This window comes from Amblyraja radiata, chromosome 25 (genome assembly GCF_010909765.2).
Source record: "Amblyraja radiata isolate CabotCenter1 chromosome 25, sAmbRad1.1.pri, whole genome shotgun sequence".
NCBI classification, from domain to species: Eukaryota; Metazoa; Chordata; class Chondrichthyes; order Rajiformes; family Rajidae; genus Amblyraja; species Amblyraja radiata.
This window is the reverse complement of record NC_045980.1, coordinates 24,756,503-24,775,718: the sequence shown is the minus strand read 5'-3', so window position 1 is coordinate 24,775,718 and position 19,216 is coordinate 24,756,503. Positions and strand designations below refer to the sequence as shown.

Sequence of the window (19,216 nt, the reverse complement as noted above, 5' to 3'; positions counted from 1 at the left end):
CGAGCGTTTTGATTCCCATTCTTTCCCATTGTGTAAATGATTTATCTATAATTGAAGGTTTAAACGACGGGTTATTGACTATTGGCATTAAAAGAGATAGATTTCTTAATTTTAGATTCTGTTTTATTTGTTTCCAAGTTCTAATTGTGCTATGTATCATTGGATTTTTATTATAATTTTTGATCAATGTCAGTCACAAGAAGCTACCATAGCGCACTCTTTTGTTTTTTGTATAAAAATCCAAAAATTCTGGAACGAAATATTTGAAATCTTCACAAAATTAATTAAAATAAAGCTTGTACCAAAAGCAGACTGGATCATTTTTGGAATATCGGAAGGTAACCCCGAACTAAACGTGTTTCAAAAGAACTTACTTAATTACAGGCTAATAATGGGAAAAAAGCTTATACTCAAATTTTGGAAAAATGCTCCAATACCAACAATAAAAATGTGGATTTCAAACATGTTTGAAACACTACACCTGGAAGAGATGAAACTCCTCCTAGCAGGCAAAGCAGACCACTTCCAAAAGACGTGGTCTGCATTTATGGAACTATTACAAGCATAAGGTGCAATAGTAATTTAAAATATAAATGGTACCAGGATCAGGTAACGGGGGGTATAAAATAAAAAAAAAAACACGGTTGGTATATCCTTTTTTGCGGAGTTTTGTGTTATAATAGAGCGATTGTTTTTCCTTTTTTTTTCTTTTCTTTCTAGGGTCTATTTCCTTTCTTTACTTCCTTCTCTAACTTCTTCCCTAAGGGGCTTTCTTTTCCCAACACTTTCCTGCACCTTCACGATTCTTGCTCACTTTCCTTACTTTTTATTTCTACCTTTTTTAAAGCTCGAAAAACGAAGTGGTACAACAAATGTAATAAGATATATGTGATGTGTATTACTGTAATTTACTGTACTTCTAATAAAAAGAAAAGAAAAAAGAAAAAGAAAATTAACTAAAATCACTCAAATATAGTAACCATACCACACAATTGTAATGAATGGCATGAAAAACACATAAACTGATAAGAAAGAACATGTGATGGAAAGAGAATGATGGAGAGAGACGAGTTCTGCCATTTGTTGCAGCCAACTTCAAACCCTTTGAAATTAGTAATATTATGGGAGCTCACTCATATGTGTTGGGTGTCCACACATCGGGCGTTTATAGCCTGTGAACTGCCATTATTAAATCTTTTCTCATATTGTTATATTGTTGGTGATAATTGTATGGAATTCTATTCGTACTCATTTGTCAGCGCAGTAAAATTGAAATATATTACCCAATTTATTATATATTACCAAAGATGCTGGGATAACTTTCAGTCAGAGTGCACATAGTTTGCTGTTGTTTATGCCCTTTGATGCCTTCCTTTTGCCCTGCATCCACATCCTCCTTGAATCCATCTTTGCAGTTTTCAGGAAATTTTGGCTAGAAATTGCATGAAATTGTGCAAAATTCTTGTTCCTTAATTATTTCAATTCAAATGAAGCATCACTGTAAGCTCCTAAAGTGCATAATTTGTCCTTCTCAGTCCTTCCTGTGGCTGATACATGCATGTAGAGAAGACCAAACATCAACAGTGATGTCCACTAATGTGTGTTGCATGCTGCAAAGTTTGGCCCCATGGAGAGTTCAGCCCACTCGTAGAGAAGTTGCCCTTCACAGTATTGTGAGAACTGCAATGGTGTCATGTAATAAAGATGTGACTGGGCAATTAGGCACCGGTAAATGAAGGGAGGTCCCTTTTAATGAATACATCTTTCAATTGACACCTTACTGGTCACCAACATCCAACTCTTGCTTCAGCAGCTAAGGTGGCTTCCCTTGTGATTTCTTTCCCCCCCACTCCAACTATCTTGACCCACATCCACACTTACCAGATTTTCTTTTACACTCTACATCTGTAAAACATTGGTGCCTCAAGCTTCATCCTCAGATTTTGCTGAAGCATATTTCAAGGCAATTTTTCATATGCCCACAACATCAAGCCTTATTAATATGCTTAAATAGGTGCCTTTTAATTTCAAAGCCTTTTAATTATTTTTAATTGTTGCTTTTTCCTAGCATGTTCAGTGATTTTCCTCTATTGAATGAAAAATATTTGGCGATGTATGGACACAAGAAATATTTCAGAAAGTCCCATTATTTAATTTTATCGTATAAACAAATGTTGATATATGGACAGAGTTTAATTAGCGTGCGAGTTTTATTCGTCCAATCCGAAACTAGACTGCAAGAAAAATAATCAGGGAATTTTAAGTTCTTATAAGATTTAATTGAATTTGTAATCTTTAACTGGTTTAAAAGTAGTGTTACAAATAGTCAGACTCACTCGGAAACTAGCCACAATTCTACACTGCAATAATAACCTTGGCTTGTTCCTGTCATTTGTACATTTTGCTGTTGTTTTCAAAAAAAAATTAATTACATTTGTTTTCTTAGGTACACGGATACTGTCTTTCACATTTAACATGTTAAATATACTTAATTTGTGAAGAAACTAATTAGTGTAAATTGATGAAAATAATAATATTGTTCAGCCTAGCTGTTTAAAATCCTTTAAATTGTTTAAAACTGGGCTATCCACTGGTGGAGGATGAAACACTGTTATTAAAAATGCTTACTTGCTGTGATAAGCCCATTTACAGTATTCATTAATTTAAATGAATCTATTATTTTAGTCTGGCATGCCAATGGGTTTTATATTTTGAAAATTATTTTAGTGCAAACTTTAAACTAACACAATTTACAAGCACTATTTGTATCAGTTATTAAGATTGTTTATGCATCTTTCTACTGCCCCAATCAAAAGGTTTTTCCTCTTGTATTTAATTTTTTTGTAGTCAAAAATCAAATGTATTCAAAGAAAATATTAATAAAGCAATACAGGAGTGGCCAGACGAGTAATACTTACTTTCTATGGGTCAATCCTGAATAGTTTGCATCGTTACTCAATACATCAGCTTTCAATCTTGCTTTAGGAACTCCGTATGCTTCTATATTCTGACCAGGCTACTTTTACACTAGACTTATCATCGGCCCTCAATTCCAAAATTGCTGAGCTTTTACCAAGACCCTGACTTGCTGGATTTACCACGCACTTACCCTCTGCCTTATCTGCTTATTCCATGCTTTTGGATTAGTCTGGAAAATCCTCCTGCTCCATTTGGCTACTTGTTCAAATCTCTGTATTTACCATATCTTACCAATATCTTACTTTATTTGTATCCAGCAGTGAGATGTATGCAAGTGTAAATATACTGTTAACAGGGAAACATCTGCTTGAAATTATCCAGTTGGTTATTTGAAGATATGGGTACAATTATTTTGGAACTGAATCACCCAATATATGGACTTTTCTATTTTAAGTATTGTTGTATTGATAGCAAACCGTACAGGTAATGGTCTGATGCAGTGAACTGGATAAACCTTTGTGTTGTAATTTCCACTATTCCATCGCGAATGGCAGAAAGACGGGAATGCACAGAAAAGAGCACATCACACTCGTTTAATAGGATGTTAAAGGTTAAAACTACAACCCTCTGCTCTATCAACCATACCCTCAATTTATTCTCCTATGAGATATTTCCCTATAAAATATAACATACTATTTTCTTAAATGCACGTCTGTACCATTTAACTATCACTCTCTCTGCAAACTCATTAAATCAATGAAGTTAGTTAGAGGAACGTAGTTAATACAGAGCGCTGTGAATAATCATTGACAGTGTACATCACTATATATTGGTTTATTTGGCATATTGCAAAAAACAAAGAATAAAGTTGAACAGATATATGCGAGCATTTGAAGCCACAATTATTTTATTGATTGAACTGACAGTTTCTATGTTAGAGGATAATTTGTCATTCGTTTTGTAGATTATGTGAGCATGGTATCAAGAACGTAGAGTATTCAACATTCATCAAATAATTCTTGAATTTATGTAAGGTAGTGCAACCATTAACAGTGGTTTTTGGTAACCAGGGTTTATGAGCTGATTAGCTGGTTGCTTGGAAATGGGAAATTGTCACCATGCTGTTCTGAGAAACAGGTGCTATAGCAACCACCTGGATTGGAACAAGTCAAAGGTAAGCAAATGTTCAGGGTTGCTGGTGGGGTGAGGAAGGAGAGGGGGGAAAAGGGCCAGGTGCGTGGCTAGGGTTGAGATATTTGTTCATAAAATGAATTACGATCTCCAGAATAGAAAGTAGCAAATTGATCAGATTTGGCTTATATACTTTCAGAAAAACGTATCCATTTCAGTAACTATGGTAATGCGTAACAGTAAAACTCAGTAGACTAGGAGTAATCTGTTCAGCTGCCAAATGGTGCATGAAACATTTGATAAGAAACTAACTGCTGCTTAACCCTTTCACCAGCAGAAAGCCAGAGTTTTCACATTTGACTTTGATCCAACGTTTCGAGGTAAAATATGAATCCAAATTAATCACATTTACTGAGTGTTTCTTTGCATTATCAATATTTCAGCCCTTATAACAATGGAGCTCACCTGGGGGTAATGCATTGCAAATTAAATATTTAGAAACAATAAAAAGAATAAATGGCTTATTCAAATGAAAATAAATCATTTTGAATACCACTTTTTCAGAAATTAGTTATTTCAGAAATTTATTAATGGAATGCTGGCAAATGGAACGAGAACACCTGATAATGATCGTTAATATGAAGTTCAGAAAACAACAATTTGTTTCAACTATTTAACTGGCCTAACTTTCAACTGGCATTTCTGTGATTCAATGCCTTCTTTACACGGAACCCCATCCATATAACTTGATGACCTTGCATGAGGAAGAAATAAAAGTCAACCGTCCATCTCCAGTGATGTAATTGGCTGAAAACTGTACATTCACCTAAACAGAGGATAATTGAAGAGACCTTCACAAGAAACACTTCATGCTTCAGTATCAAGAGAAGTGAACACACATCGCATCTATTGATCAAGGGCAGCAACTGAAACGTAAGTGATTTCAGGTTAAACTGTGAATGATCATATCATAGGTAAAATTATGATTTACTAACAAATCAACAATACTTCAATTGAAATATAAGAAAAACAATTTTAAGTAATGTTAATTCAATTCTACCTATTTGATTGGGCCTATCGATTATGTACCTAGTTTATTCATTAAACTAACATGAAAGTTGTAATTATTTCCAAAAACAACACTTGATGAAGCAGAGTAACAATGAGAGGCATATGAAGGATATAAAAGATCTGTTAAAAAAAAGAAGAAAAAAGACAAGGCATTGACTTACTGTTTGGTTATCTTCATACAGCTTCAGGTCATATCCACTCAACTCCACACAGAATATTATTGCTGTAACCCCTTCAAAACAGTGAATCCATTTCTTCCGTTCAGACCGCTGCCCTCCCACATCCACCATTTTAAATGTCAGCTCTTTGAAAGTAAACTTGTTTTCCACTATGCCTGTGGTCATGTCTCTTGAACGTAAAATATCTTCTACTGTTGGGATGTAGTCAGCTGCTGCAATTCTGTCAAGATCATTCAGGTAGTAGGCTGCATTGTCTTCCAAGTGATACTCATTGGACCGGCAGAAGCATTCATGGACACCTGGGTCACCCCATAAGCGTTTCATTACCCCAAGAAGTTCGGGTGTGATCTCTCCTTTGCTCTCAGCGGGTCCAGTCAGGGCAAAGAGTTGAACAGCATCATAGGCTCTGTCTGGGTTGTGGAATTCTATTTTGAGGGTGGCAAGTGCTCGGATAATGCGTGTGAGAGAGTCTATAGCATTATAGATAATGAGGGGCTTGTATTCCTTGCATGCCTCCAAGTTGAACCCACCGCTGTGGATAATTTTCATCTGCTTGACAATGGTGCTTTTGCCCGAGTTGCTGGTGCCCAGCAGCAGGAGTTTGATCTCGCGGCGCTGGCGTTGACTCTCTGAGCGGAGATGCCGATCGATCCTCCTGGAACGCCTTGCTGCCTCCTTCTCCTCAGAGCTTTGACGACATCCCATGTTCCTTGTGATGTGGTTGGCTGGAAGGACACTGTACTTCTTGAAAGCTGCGCTGGATGCTGCAGTAGGCTGCCAGGTATACTGTGCACCTCACACAAAAGTAAAAGCAGAGGCTGATGATCAAACAGGCAAGTACCAATTCAGTCAGTCCCAGCAGGGGTGAGCAAAGGAGTGCAGCAACCACTGGTAGGTCCTCAACTCAGTAGATTTCATGGCAATCCCCTCCGATATGCAAGAAAGATGGCTTATTCCAGTTGATGGAATGCCTTTTCCCTGTCTGCAATGTAGTTTGTGTCCTTAATTCCCTGTCCAACCTGGACATCATTATTCAGTATCCATTCCTTCTAGAGATGACAGGCATGTTCGTGAAGCCTCAGTTCCCTCTCACTTATATCTGTCACAGTCTTGGGAATGTAGCAAGCACAGAGGAATTGCAGTTTTCTGATTCTATTTGCTTCAAACCTGAACAGTGTGCAGTGTATCTGTCAAATAAAGCAAATGAATCATTAGCATATTTCTCTTCAGAATTCTAAACTGACGATGACTAATTGCAGGAGAAAAAAAGGCTGTAAATTTACAAATCCTACAGTAAAGATTCTTTTAAAAAAAAAATGTTTTAAATGTGGCCATCATTTGCTATGTCGCTCTTCCAGGGAGATGCTAAATGCATTTCGTTGTCTCTGTACTGTACACTGACAATGACAATTAAAATTGAATCTGAATCTGATCTCGTCCTGAAAGCTAAAGAAATATGTTTTTTTTAATGGAACTATGGCTGGTTCCTCTAATTCCTCTAATGCTTCTGAATAGACGCTTGCTATGGTTACTGCAAAAATCGTATTGAAGGCAATAAATCTGGACTGTCAATTCAGCCTTGGATTGATATAGGTGTCGATTCAGAGTTATTTGCCAGCTTAATAGCTGAATTAAATTTATAGTAAAGTGCCTACCAATTTAATTTGATACGTCTACATAGTATTAATAAATTCTAAGAAAGGTTTGTCAAATATACTTAAGATCGAGAAAAGTATTTGTAACTCTAACCCGTTTTCTGGTGACTAGGACAAGTGTGAAATGCAACCATTAGACTGATTTTTTTCCAACTGCGGGGTCTGCCATTATTGCAGACACTTAAAACAAGCATTAAGTGGCACTATGCAAGCATGCGGCAGAGAATGTTTGGGCAATAGGAAGACTTAGAATAGCACTGTGGCTAGCTTAGGGAGGTGATTTTGGAATGGAAGAGGCAATCAAGTGGGGAAAGTCCAATGTTCCTTGTAAGTCCCAGTGAACCGTTCCTTTAATTTGATACAACACAGGTAAATGTTCTCATTTACCCCAGTACAGATCTGATGCACCTAGACAGGAAATCTTCAGTGGTTTACCACTCAGGCCTTTGTTAAAATGGACTAAATAGAATCCCTGTTTTTCCTAAAATGTAACGGCATTAGGTGGCCATCTTTTATGCCTGCTGAGCCTTGCGGGTTAATGTAGCAGTTGCAGGGAAGTATTGTGTTAACGAAGAGCTAACTGATTTTTAAACTGAGTGGGAAGCGTTGAGATTCTCAGATTGTCAGGTGCTATTATTCACAATATAGATCTTAATGATTGGTTGATTTAATTTCTCAGCAAATGCATTTTTCTTTCAGTTTACATTTCTAACGTGCTTTAAGTCATTTCATAATTACTGCCCTGCTGCTCAATTGATACAATAATCTTTGTTCTTTCTGTCTTGAAACATGGCAGAGTTTCAGTGCCTTAACAGCCAGACAAGGCAAACATCAATAATGAAAAAACAATTGGCATACAATATCGCAGCAACAACCTCACAGTCAAGGTCTGCTACAGGGAGGGTCTGTCTCTGGTATAGGCATTCGAAGTTTAAAAAAATGCTCATATCCGAAAAAATCTAGTTGGTGTACTTATTAAGTTACAGATTGTTTCTGGAATAATACTGCCACTATTGTAGTGATGATGCCTAATGCATTTCACATGATAATATCTAGTAGCAGCTCAATAACCCATTGCTCAAATTTTACAACAGTCAGCTGCATAGCAACCAACCAGTTAGCCATAGCTTGCAGCCAAAAACACAGGCAGTTCCATTAGCTTGTAATGGCCCGTCAGCTGACTGCGTTCACCAGGCTAGTTTTATCATTCGTACTCCCTACTGCTTTCTAAACAGCAGGACAGAGGAGTGTAAGCAGCTGAGTTAACCGCTGAAAAGAAGAATCAGCAATGCAAACAAGCATTGCCTTCCAGCCTCACTCAAAATAAGAAACATTTAAAGTCGAAGTCCTGCAATGTTGATTTGGGAAACAATTAAAGCTGAATAGTGACTGATCAACATACAATTATTACAATCCCAGGGAATATAATATGGCATCAAATTGATCAAAGACCTGAACTAACGGCGAATTTAACCAGTATTGCTTTTTCAGTGTTTTATTTTTTTGTCTATTTCCTTGCTTTGTACATTACTAGTTAATGTTGCCATTGATTGTGTGTAATACAGACTTCTTCAGTTGTTTGAGTCATCCTCTGTTTGACAAATGCACCAAACTAATTTAATAACCATGTTCGAGCATTAATAATTTTGAAAAGATCATCTCATTGCAATACAGCTAAAAAATCAATGATACATCAATTCCTATTTTCCTACCCAATGGTGATGTGATGACACAAACGGTATTGCAACCCCAAGGCTGTGAAAGCTGTTAATTGAATAAAGTTATTTCTTATTTATTACATATTTTCATTAAAAATAGTGAAGTGGTATTTTAATTTACTCACTTCTCTGTAGTGTGCATCAAAATGAAAGGTCAGACCTATACAATGTCTCATCTTAAATTACCTCTGTTGTTCAGTCAGAAATTCTCTTGCAGTGGTGACATTCAAAAGATGGCAAGTGCAAACAACTCCTCCAAACTTCGCCGAACAATGCCTGCTGGATCTAACCATTTTAATTCCCCCTCCCATTCCATTACTACCCTTTCTGTTCTGGACCAGAGTGGGGCCATGGGCAAACTGAAGGAAGGACAAAGCACAGGTTGGTTGGGAGGGGGGGGGGGGGGGGGGGACCCTCTGCAGTTTGCATATTGGGTCAATAGATCTGTGGATGACACAGTCAACCTGGACCTGCACTTCATCCTCCAGCACCTAGACCGCCAGGGGACCTATGCGAGGATTTTGTTTGGTGATTTTAGCTCTGCATTCAACTCTGCAATGGAGAAAGCAGGAATGGGGTACTGATTGGGGAGGATAAGCCATGATCACATTGAATGGCTCGAAGGGCCGAATGGCCTACTCCTGCACCTATTCTCTATTGTCTATAACACCATTATGCCAGAGCTATTACACTCCAAACTTTACGAGTTGACTGTGCCTGAACCCCTCTGTCGGTGGATCACCAGCTTCCTGACAGACAGGAAGCAACATGTGAGGCTGGGAAAGCACTTCTCGGACCCGCAAACCCTCAGCGTAGGAGCACAGCAAGGCTGCAAACTCTCCCTTCTTCTCTACTCTCTCGACACCAATGACTACACCTCCAGTGACTCCTCTGTCAAGCTTCTCAAGTTTGCGGACGACACAACCCTGATTGGACTGATCCAGGATGGGGAGGAATCTGCCTACAGACAGGAAGTGTCACAGCTGGCGTCCTGGTGCCATCACAACAACCTGGAGCTCAATGCTCTTAAGACAGTGGAATTGATTGTAGACTTTAGGAGAGCTCTCCCTCCCCTCACGCCACTCACCATCAACAATACCACAGTCACATCTCTGGAGTCTTTTAAGTTCCTGGGAACCATAATCTCCAAGGACCTTAAGGGGGACGCTACCATCGACTCCGCAGCCAAAAAGGCACAACAGAGGATGTACTTCCTGCAGCAGCTGAGGAAGCACAATCTGCCACAGGCAATGATGGTCCAATTCTATACGGCCATCGTAGAGTCTGTCCTCACCTTCTCCATCATGGTCTGGTTTGGCTCAGCCACCAAGCACGACATCTGGAGGCTGCAGCGAATCGTCCGATCAGCTCAGAAGGTTATTGGCTGCAACCTTTCCTCTATTGATGAACTGAACACTGCAAGGGCCAGGAAGCGAGTGGGTAAGATCATCTCTGACCCCTCTCACCCTGGCCACAAACTCTTTGAATCACTTCCCTCTGCAAGGCGACTCCAGACTGTCAAAGCTGCCAAGGCCAGACATAAAAACAGCTTTTTTCCAAGAGTAGTCGCTCTACTCAATAACCAAAAATCTGTAGCCTCCTTTTGCTCTGGTATTTTATTTAATTCACAAGTTTAATCAATAATGTTATATTATTAATGTTTAATGTTTTATGTATCATTCTTAACTGTCACTATGTCATGTTGTCACTTGTGGGCGGAGCACTAAGGCAAATTCCTTGTATAAGAATTCATTCATTCATTCATTCATTCATTCATTCATTCATTCATTCATTCGTTTTGCCCGAATGTCTTTAGTTTAGTTTAGTTTAGTTTAGAGATACAGCACGGAAACAGGCCCTGTCGGCCCACCGGGTCCGCACCAACCGCCGATCCCTACACATTAAAGGGCCTGTCCCACGAGCATGCGACTCCATGCGGCAAGCGCGACCTAACGTGGTCGCTTGACCCGTACGGCCTTGCTGGGCCGGTCCCACTTCGATCGCCGGAGCCGTATGGAGTTGTGCGGAGCTGGTCCCGACATCGCGCTGGGCTATGAAATACTGACCATGTTCAAAAATTCTGCGCGGCAATGCCCTGCCGGCCCACAGCCGCCTCGACACATACGCACCGCCTCGACGGGCGTGCACAGCGTCTTGACGCCGTACGTCATGCGCGAACTTCCCGCAAACTTCACTCGAACTTCACGTCACTCACTCGACCTCCATGTGGCCCCCGCATCCGGTTTGGACGCGCTCGCCGCATGCAGGTGCATGCTGGTGGGACCGGCCCTGTACGGGGATCACTCGACCTCCGCGCGGCCCCCGCTTCCGGTTTGGTCGCGTTTGCCGCATGCAGGTCGCATGCTCGTGGGACAGGCCCTTTACACTATCCTATACCCACTAGGGACAAAAAAATGGTTGTATCTTTTCATCCCTTTTTTCATTTGCATAAAAGAAAAGTTGGCGAGTATATCCCAGGAGAACTCCCACCACTGCCCTGCAGTATGGCGGAAACATGTTTGATATACCTGTGTATATATAGTTTTTCTCCACTTTCTTAGTAAGGCTACGCAAGCAAAGCAGGACACCTCCGTATTATTTAAGAAGGACGTAGTTCATTAATGGCCCTTTAATAAAGCAGCCCGGACTATTAGATGTAGTCTGAACTGAAATTCTTTGTGCTTTCCAGTTTATTATTGCTGAATTTGAAAAGTGTTACAGGTTGGAAGAACATTTACTGCTTGACAAAATCTGAGAATAAGCCTGCACTGAGAACATTCCTGCAGCACCAAGAATTAATGACCATATCCAATGATGTTAATTGAGCAGTCATATAGCAGGGCCTTGGAGACCTTCTCAGGTCATGTGTGTTCATGTGATCGTTCGTAATCACTCAGTGTAATAAAAAAAAACATTTTAATGGTCAGTGGAAATATAGAGAAATTATGATTACTCCCAATTTTAGACTATTTTAGAACTGTGCATTGATGCTGATGTGCCATCACTTAAAGGTTATTACAGCTTAATATACATTAGGATTTTTTTCATAATCTTTGTTTTAATATTGATTTCTGTTAAATTAAAACATTCTATATTACTGAAGCAGCAGCTGAATAAACTTGAAATGAAGTGAATTCCAGGTCATTGTTGACGTCATTATAATTGACAGGAGAACATTTGTTTACCACATGTTTGCTAGCACATGTCAAAAACCTAGCAACAGAAGAATCCTTTCAAAGTAACTCAAATGAACAGTAGCAATATGAGATTTTTGAAATGCAATTTTAAGTGGCTGAATATGTTAGAATCTATATTTCAATAGAGGTTGCATGGAAAAATGAGCATTTATACTTAAAGGATATATTATCTCCTTGTTGTTCTTTTTTGAGTGATGTTCCTTGTATGTTTCATTTCTCTAGCACACTAAAATGACATGGATAAATGGTGGACATGATATGTGTATCATTCTCTGCAAGTTGCTACTTTTAGATAGGACATAAACCAAAGAGGTCAGATCGGTAGGAGCCAACAGGCAAGTCAATTAGTCTGTTTGGGAGGGTGGAGATTTTTCCTAAGATTCTCCAAGACATTTCCCCAAGCCAATTCCATCCTAATGGGTTGGATTATCTTTCCAAGAAACAATACATAGAACTCCACTCGTTTATCCTCAGTTTGTCAACATTTTAAGAGATGCAAATTCCACTAAATAATTCAATTTTACAATATATTATTTAACTCTGACAACTTTTGTATTTCACACCTAATATCCTCCTTAGCATGTCATGTTCCTGGGTCATTTAATCGGTTAAACCATGTTCGTTCCGACAACCATCAACTCCATTCTTGACCAGTACGTGCTGTTTCATTTTTGATAAACTAACCAGCAGAATATTAACAATATCTGCTGTCCAACCATGCCACAAATCTTTCTTGCCAATGTGGGGTGGGTGGGGCAACGACTTTCCTGGTTGAGGAGTGCAGTTACTTAGTGCATTATGTCTATTTACACTGAGCACATCCACCTCCCTTTTGTCTTGAGGTTGACCCATGCATTGGCAAATAGAGGATTAGAGGCATACAGGTATATGATGACACTGAGGTCTGCATGAGAATCAACTTTTAATTGGATATAATTAGATAGAAAGTAACAAAGCATTTGGTCCAACATATTTGTAGAAGTGTTTACACCCCACATACATTTTCTCATCAAACCTTGTAAACATTATACTCTACTCCTTTCTCCCTTATGGGGGTTATTGCTTAATGTAATAATTTATTTCATTTAGTATGTTGTGAATATCAGCAGAGATATTTCCAAGAGCATCAATTGTACGTAAAAGCCTTGCGGAACCAATCTCAAAACAATCTGGTAACTTTTCCACCTACTGGTACCAACACAGAAATTCCCCATGCAGAAGGTAGCAAAGCAGGAGAATTCTGTATTTTTTGTCATATGTTTTGTCGCGAATGTATCTCTGAGATTTCCTGATGTTTTCACCTGGTTGGGATCTCAGAATTAATTGAAATATTCTTATGTGCAATAACAATGATGAAAATGCTTTCCGCTGATGCAGTACTCCCACTCGAATGTAAAATTTTCTTTTTTTCCCCTCATTAAATAATTTGAAATATGCAAAAATGGGAATGCTTCATTTTCCATCTTCATTTGAAAAGAACAGTTTCGCTGGAAAGATTTTTTTTCCACTGATGAAGCAAGATACCATCAACCTCTCCTCGTTCTTGGTAAAACTGCTCAGCACAATTTCCGAGTTCTGCCCAAATTTTGTGATGTAGCCTCAAATTATCCACTGTACTCAGCTTATGTCTAACTAGTGCTCACTAGCATTCCAGCATGATCTCTATGGTTTTGTATTCCAATCCTCTGTAGACTATATATAAATAGATACAATCTTTGTGATATCTTTAACCACTATAGATGTTGGCTACCTTCCAGAATATAATATGGTCATGTGCCTTTTACTTTTCATAACTTGCATTTTCATAACTCGCATCTCCTTTATATTTTAGTGCTCCCAAGTGCATCACATCAAATTTATTTGTGTCAAGATCCATATTCCATGCTTCTTTTCATTTAACCATCTCATCGATATAATCCTGAAACATAATCACCCTAGTCACCATTCACTTTTGTATCACAAAATATCTCTCACTATTTGCAAAACAGCAAATTTGTAATACCTCTCACCATTCGCAAATCTGGGTCATTTATAAAACTCGCGTGGAATAATGGGCTTAAAAATAGCCCTGGGATACACCATGACAAGGCTCACTCCTGCCTATATAAACTTCCTTTGAGCACGACGCTTTGCCTTTTGATTTTGGGGACAAGTTTTCTACCCAGAAACCCGGCTTCTTTCCATCTTCTTAAAATGCCCACAATGCTTAATTTCTGCCCACAACAGTCCACTTCTGGATGAAATTCACTACCTTGATGAGCCTTCTCTGATGAAAGAATTTGAACAAATTAGACGCAGTTTGACTTGTTGAAGTCCCTACTGGGTCACTTTGATTAACCCATGCCTTTTTAAATGAGTGATTACTGAGTTCCTGTCAATAGTTTTCTAGCACCGATATTAGGCTGATCAACAAATAACTCCAGTTATTTTGCAATTCAGCTTATAATTTACATTGTTGTGTTCAAACTACCAATAGAACAAAACATAGTACATCACAGGAACAGACCCTTCAGCCTATAATGTCTATGTTGAACACAATGCCAAGTTAAACTAATCTCCTCTGTCTGCACATGATCCATATCCCTTCATTCCCTGCATATCCATGTGTCTTTCTAAAAGCCTCTTAAATGCCACAATCATTTCTGCCTCTACCACCATCCCTGGTAGTGCATTTCAGGCACTTACCACTCTGTAAAAAAAAACGACTTGCACTTCTCTTTTGATCCTTGCTCCTCTCACTTTAACGCTATGCCTTTTAGTCTTTGACGTTTCCACCCTGGGAATATGGTTCTGATTGTCTACCCTATCTATGCCTCTCATAATGTTATATACTTATATCAGGTCTCCCTCAACGTCCAAAATTCGAAAGTAAACAGTCCATGTTTGTCCAAAATCTCCTTATAGTTAATGCCCTCTAATCCAGACAGCATTCCAGTAAACCTCTTCCGCACTATCTCCAAAGCCTTCACATCCTTCCTGTAATGGAAGAACTTCATGCAATGTTCCAAATTGGCTGAACCAAAGTCTATGAGGTTGCAGCTTTATAGCCATTGTCTTCCTATATTCTGACACCATTGAATAAGTCTCATTATGTTTTGTGTTTTACCTAAAACATAATTAATGAAATGACAGAAATATTCTTATGCTCAATTCCACTAAAATTGAAACGTGTAGAATGCAAAGTTGACAAAGAAATCAAATCTGGTATCAAAGTAAAATGTAATGCTCCTTTTGTTGAGATGCACTAAGTGGAAGTGGGAAAGAGAGAAGTGCAGTTATTGCAGAATTGTAACTTTCTGTCTCTCTCTTATCAAGGGTATGGCAGAGCAACTTTATTTGGACTGAGTAGGGAGTGAACAATGAAAATTTGTATTGCTTGGTGTATTAAGTTTAACATTTGAACCTCATTAATTCATTTAAAAGAATATAAGGGGATATCTGTGATGTCAAAAAGCACATACATCACAGTCTTACATGACATTTCTTGCCCACCATTGTAGTGGGCAAGTTAAATAATCCAAAATAAATAGGATCCAATATAATCTCTGTTAAATTAGTGGATAAAAAATAGATACATTCAACATAGATCCAGAGTAACTGCAAATTATTCTATGTTGCAGTATTTTTTTCGAAAATAGGAAAGAGCTGTGGATCAATTAACACATAAAAGACCTGTCTTTGGTTTGGGGTAAGAATGACAGCTTTACTTCTGTGTGTTAGCAAGTAGATGTGCAGTAAATACAATCAGGAATTGTTTTGTATGAATACTTTGCACTTTCATCTTGAATTTATTTCTCCCAAACTGGATTAATTTTATGTGCTGAATAATATCATGATCCTGAATATACCCGGGAACATACTGATTACAACATTGCTGATGCTGATTAATTGGAGTGGATCAGAGATTGATGGTGACTGGATTATGTTGCAGTTTTAATGATGCTAATTTTTATTGAAGTCTCAATCAGCAGCTTCTAAATTTATCTGACTCAAAGGGTAATTTCACTATCTAATATGGAAAGATTTTGTGTTATTAAGTATATTATAAAATTGGTATATTCAGCTTTATATTTTGGTTATCACAAATTAAGGACTAATAAGAGTTTTATAAATTTAGGATCATAAATAAGTTTCTAAAATGAGGAGCTGGCATGATTCTCTCAATTCACTCTGTTTTGTGAATTATCTTCCTGGTTGTTGATTCCGGAAAATCCCTTCACATTCTCTTCCTGATGTTAACAAATCGCCTCATCTGCTGTTTGTGGCAATATTCTCCCTCTCACCAAATACTGGTAACTTCCTCCCCAATCTGACAATATTTTATTCCTCCATTTTGGACAAATCTCCAGATTCAAGCATTTTTCCCTGTCTCTTTCTGCAGGCATCACTTTTTCTATTTCTGATTCTTACAACTCTCTTCTTTTCTAGATTGGCAATTTTTCCCCCTTTTCCCAGTTTGGGTAATTCTCTTCCATTCTCTGGATTCAGGTACCTCATGTTCTTTCAATTGTTATAATTGTTTTAATGTCGCCAAAAGAAAAGTAAGTTTGAGGATTATGCAAGTTTCAAAATTCATTGAAGGAGGACAAAGAGAAAGTAGGGTATGTGTAAAGTGAGAAACATAAAACGAGACTGCAAAATTTGCAGTAGATGTATAGAAAGAAAACTATTAGGTAAGGTTAATATGTGTTCCTTAAAGACTAAAATATAAGCACTTGCACTGGGAAGTAAAGAAATGGTATGGAGATTAAACAAATATTTTGTGCCTCTTTTCATAGAAGACACAGAAAAACTCTGTCCGCTTCTGATTATGGCAACTTGCCTTCTCCTAGATTTGGTAACTCTCCTTTCCCATCCTGATTCTGGCTACAGTCACACATTCTGGCACCTTCTTTCATTTCTGGTCACTACTATCACCCCGTCCCCGCCTCCCCCTCCCCTGTCAAACTTCTGTTGATTCCAGTAACAACCAACCATCCTTCCCACCTCCTCATTGTAGTATCATCAATGTTTGATCAATCATGTAACAAACAAGGAAGAGCCTATAGTTACAAATGTTTAACTGGAGGGTAGATGATTTCAGATTTGCAAAGAGATCAGCCCCAGCTAGATTGCTAGAAATGCAGGCTCCCTCCTTGAGAAAGGCAAGGCAGCAGGGGTATGGGAATACCACCATACACAAGGTCCTTCTCCTGGTCCCATGCTAACCTGATTTGGAAATGTATCACCAGTGAAAGTCCTCAACTCGGGAATACAACAGATTGAGGCAGCCCATCACCACCTCCTCAAGGACAGCTACGGATAGGCAATAAATGCTGGATTTCCATCACATAAACAAATCAATGTTTTAAAAAAAGTATGCCCTTCTATTACTTGCTCCCCTTCTGAGATGCTCCTTAAAGATTTCCTCGTTGTCTCAGCTTTTGGTCCAATATTCTAATTTATTCTCTTGTGGCTCAGTATATAGCCATTTCACAGTAATTCCATGAAATGCGTTGGGACATTTGCTATAGTGAAGGTGATATATAATGTAAAAGTAGCTATGGATCAAAAAGCAGAATATAATGTCTGCTTTTTGGACTGGAAGGGTACTTAATGCTTTGTTCTTCGGGGACTATATTAAGATTACTACCCTTTTTTGAACGTGTAATAATGTCTTGGAATTGTTTAAGCAGAAGAACATTTTAAAGCTTGCAGAATACATTAAAGTCAATAATGTGGAAGATTATTCCAAACTTCAGAAACATGTAGATAGTCTGGTGAAGTGATCAGACCTGTGGCAAATGAAGTGCAGTAGAGGGAAGTTGAAGTAATACAACCTGGGAAGAAGAAGGAGGAGAGGCAGCCTGAATTACTGTAAATGGCACAATGTTACAAGAGAGATGCACAATTCTTTAGAATTACCAAGAGAAATTGAAAAGGATAAGTTAAAAAAACTGTAAAAAAATTACGTACGAGACCTTCGGCTTTACAAATAGAGGTATATGCCAGGAAATTAGATTACATATTCCAATCTTTTTCAATGTTGTTCAATAGAAAATGTGTTTTACTGAGAGTGGAACTCGATGTGACCATTTCTGGATCATACTGTGCCGCTCCAGAAATTTGATCAGATACTTCCAGTTGATTGACATCTCTGGTGCGTTTTCAGCATCAAGTATAGTTGACGATGTCAGCTCTCAAGCAGACACTGTTTTTCCGTATTCTTGTCATAACTTATTAGAGTGTTATCTAGGCAATGATTGTTTTTTAATTGCCACAAAAAAAGCACTGCCTTCTGCTGTGTGGTTGGTTGGAACATGATTTAAAGGAGCACTCTCATTACCGCAGGAGACTGCGAAGCTCTCTGGAGCTATTTACACAGCTTGAAAAGTACTCCTTTGCACCACAGCCACTTAAACTTTGACATTGGTCACTAGTTGCAACGTTTTGAGGGTTTCTGTCTCGATGACCTTTCAGACAGCGAGTTCCTGATTCCCACTACTCTCTGGGTGAAAAATCTTTGACCTCTTCTCTCTTCTAATCTTCACCCCAATTAATTGAAACTTGTGCCATCTGGTAGTTGTTTATATTAAGAAAGATAGCTTTAGCATCATCTTGTGTGATCCCTCTTAAAATATTATTCATTTCTTGGAAGGAGTCGGCTAAATGATTGTCCAATGTGTCTATCTAGGCAGCTGCAGCACAAAGCTACCTTCTCATTAACCATGTAAAACCATTCCTCGCCAAGGTGTGATTAAAGCAAAACATAATTTTGACAAACATACTTTAAGACAGAAAGAAACATTATAAAGTTGAAATAAAACAATATTTACAGGGATATATACATTTCATTTCAGTGTTTGCCCAGGAACAGGCCCTTTGAAGCCCAATGTCTATGCAAAACATGATAAGTCAAACTAATCTACTCTGCCTGCCTGTGATCCATGCCACTCCATTCCCAGCATATCCATGTACCTAAGTAAAAGCCTCTTGAATGCCACTATCATATCTGTTTACAACCACCACCCCTGGCTGTGCATTCTAGGCATCCAAAAATATCCCCCGCACAGGTAGACAAAAGTGCTGGAGAAACTCAGCGTGTGCGGCAGCATCTATGGAGCGAAGGAAATAGGCAACGTTTCGGGCCGAAACCCTTCTTCAGACTTCCCCCACACATCTCTTTTAAATTTTCCATCTCTGACCTTAAAATTATGTCCTCCGGACTTTAACATATTGGTTCATTATTGTCATGTGTACCAAGAAACAGTGAGAAACTTTGTTGTGTGTGCAATCTACTCGAATGAGTACAATCAAGCAATATTGTTATTATATGTTTAGTTTAGTTTAGAGATGCAGTATACAAA

At 38.5% G+C, this 19,216-nt stretch overlaps 1 protein-coding gene across 1 annotated transcript in view; it reads right to left on the bottom strand.

Moving 5' to 3' along the window:
• Positions 1–19,216, bottom strand: part of gnaz (G protein subunit alpha z) — a 100,241-nt gene that overhangs the window by 61,671 nt on the left and 19,354 nt on the right. The window contains exon 2 of the mRNA XM_033043511.1: positions 5,283–6,487. Coding sequence (XP_032899402.1) covers positions 5,283–6,005 — 723 coding nt within the window. The 5' untranslated portion in view covers positions 6,006–6,487. The remainder of the gene's footprint in view (positions 1–5,282; positions 6,488–19,216) is intronic.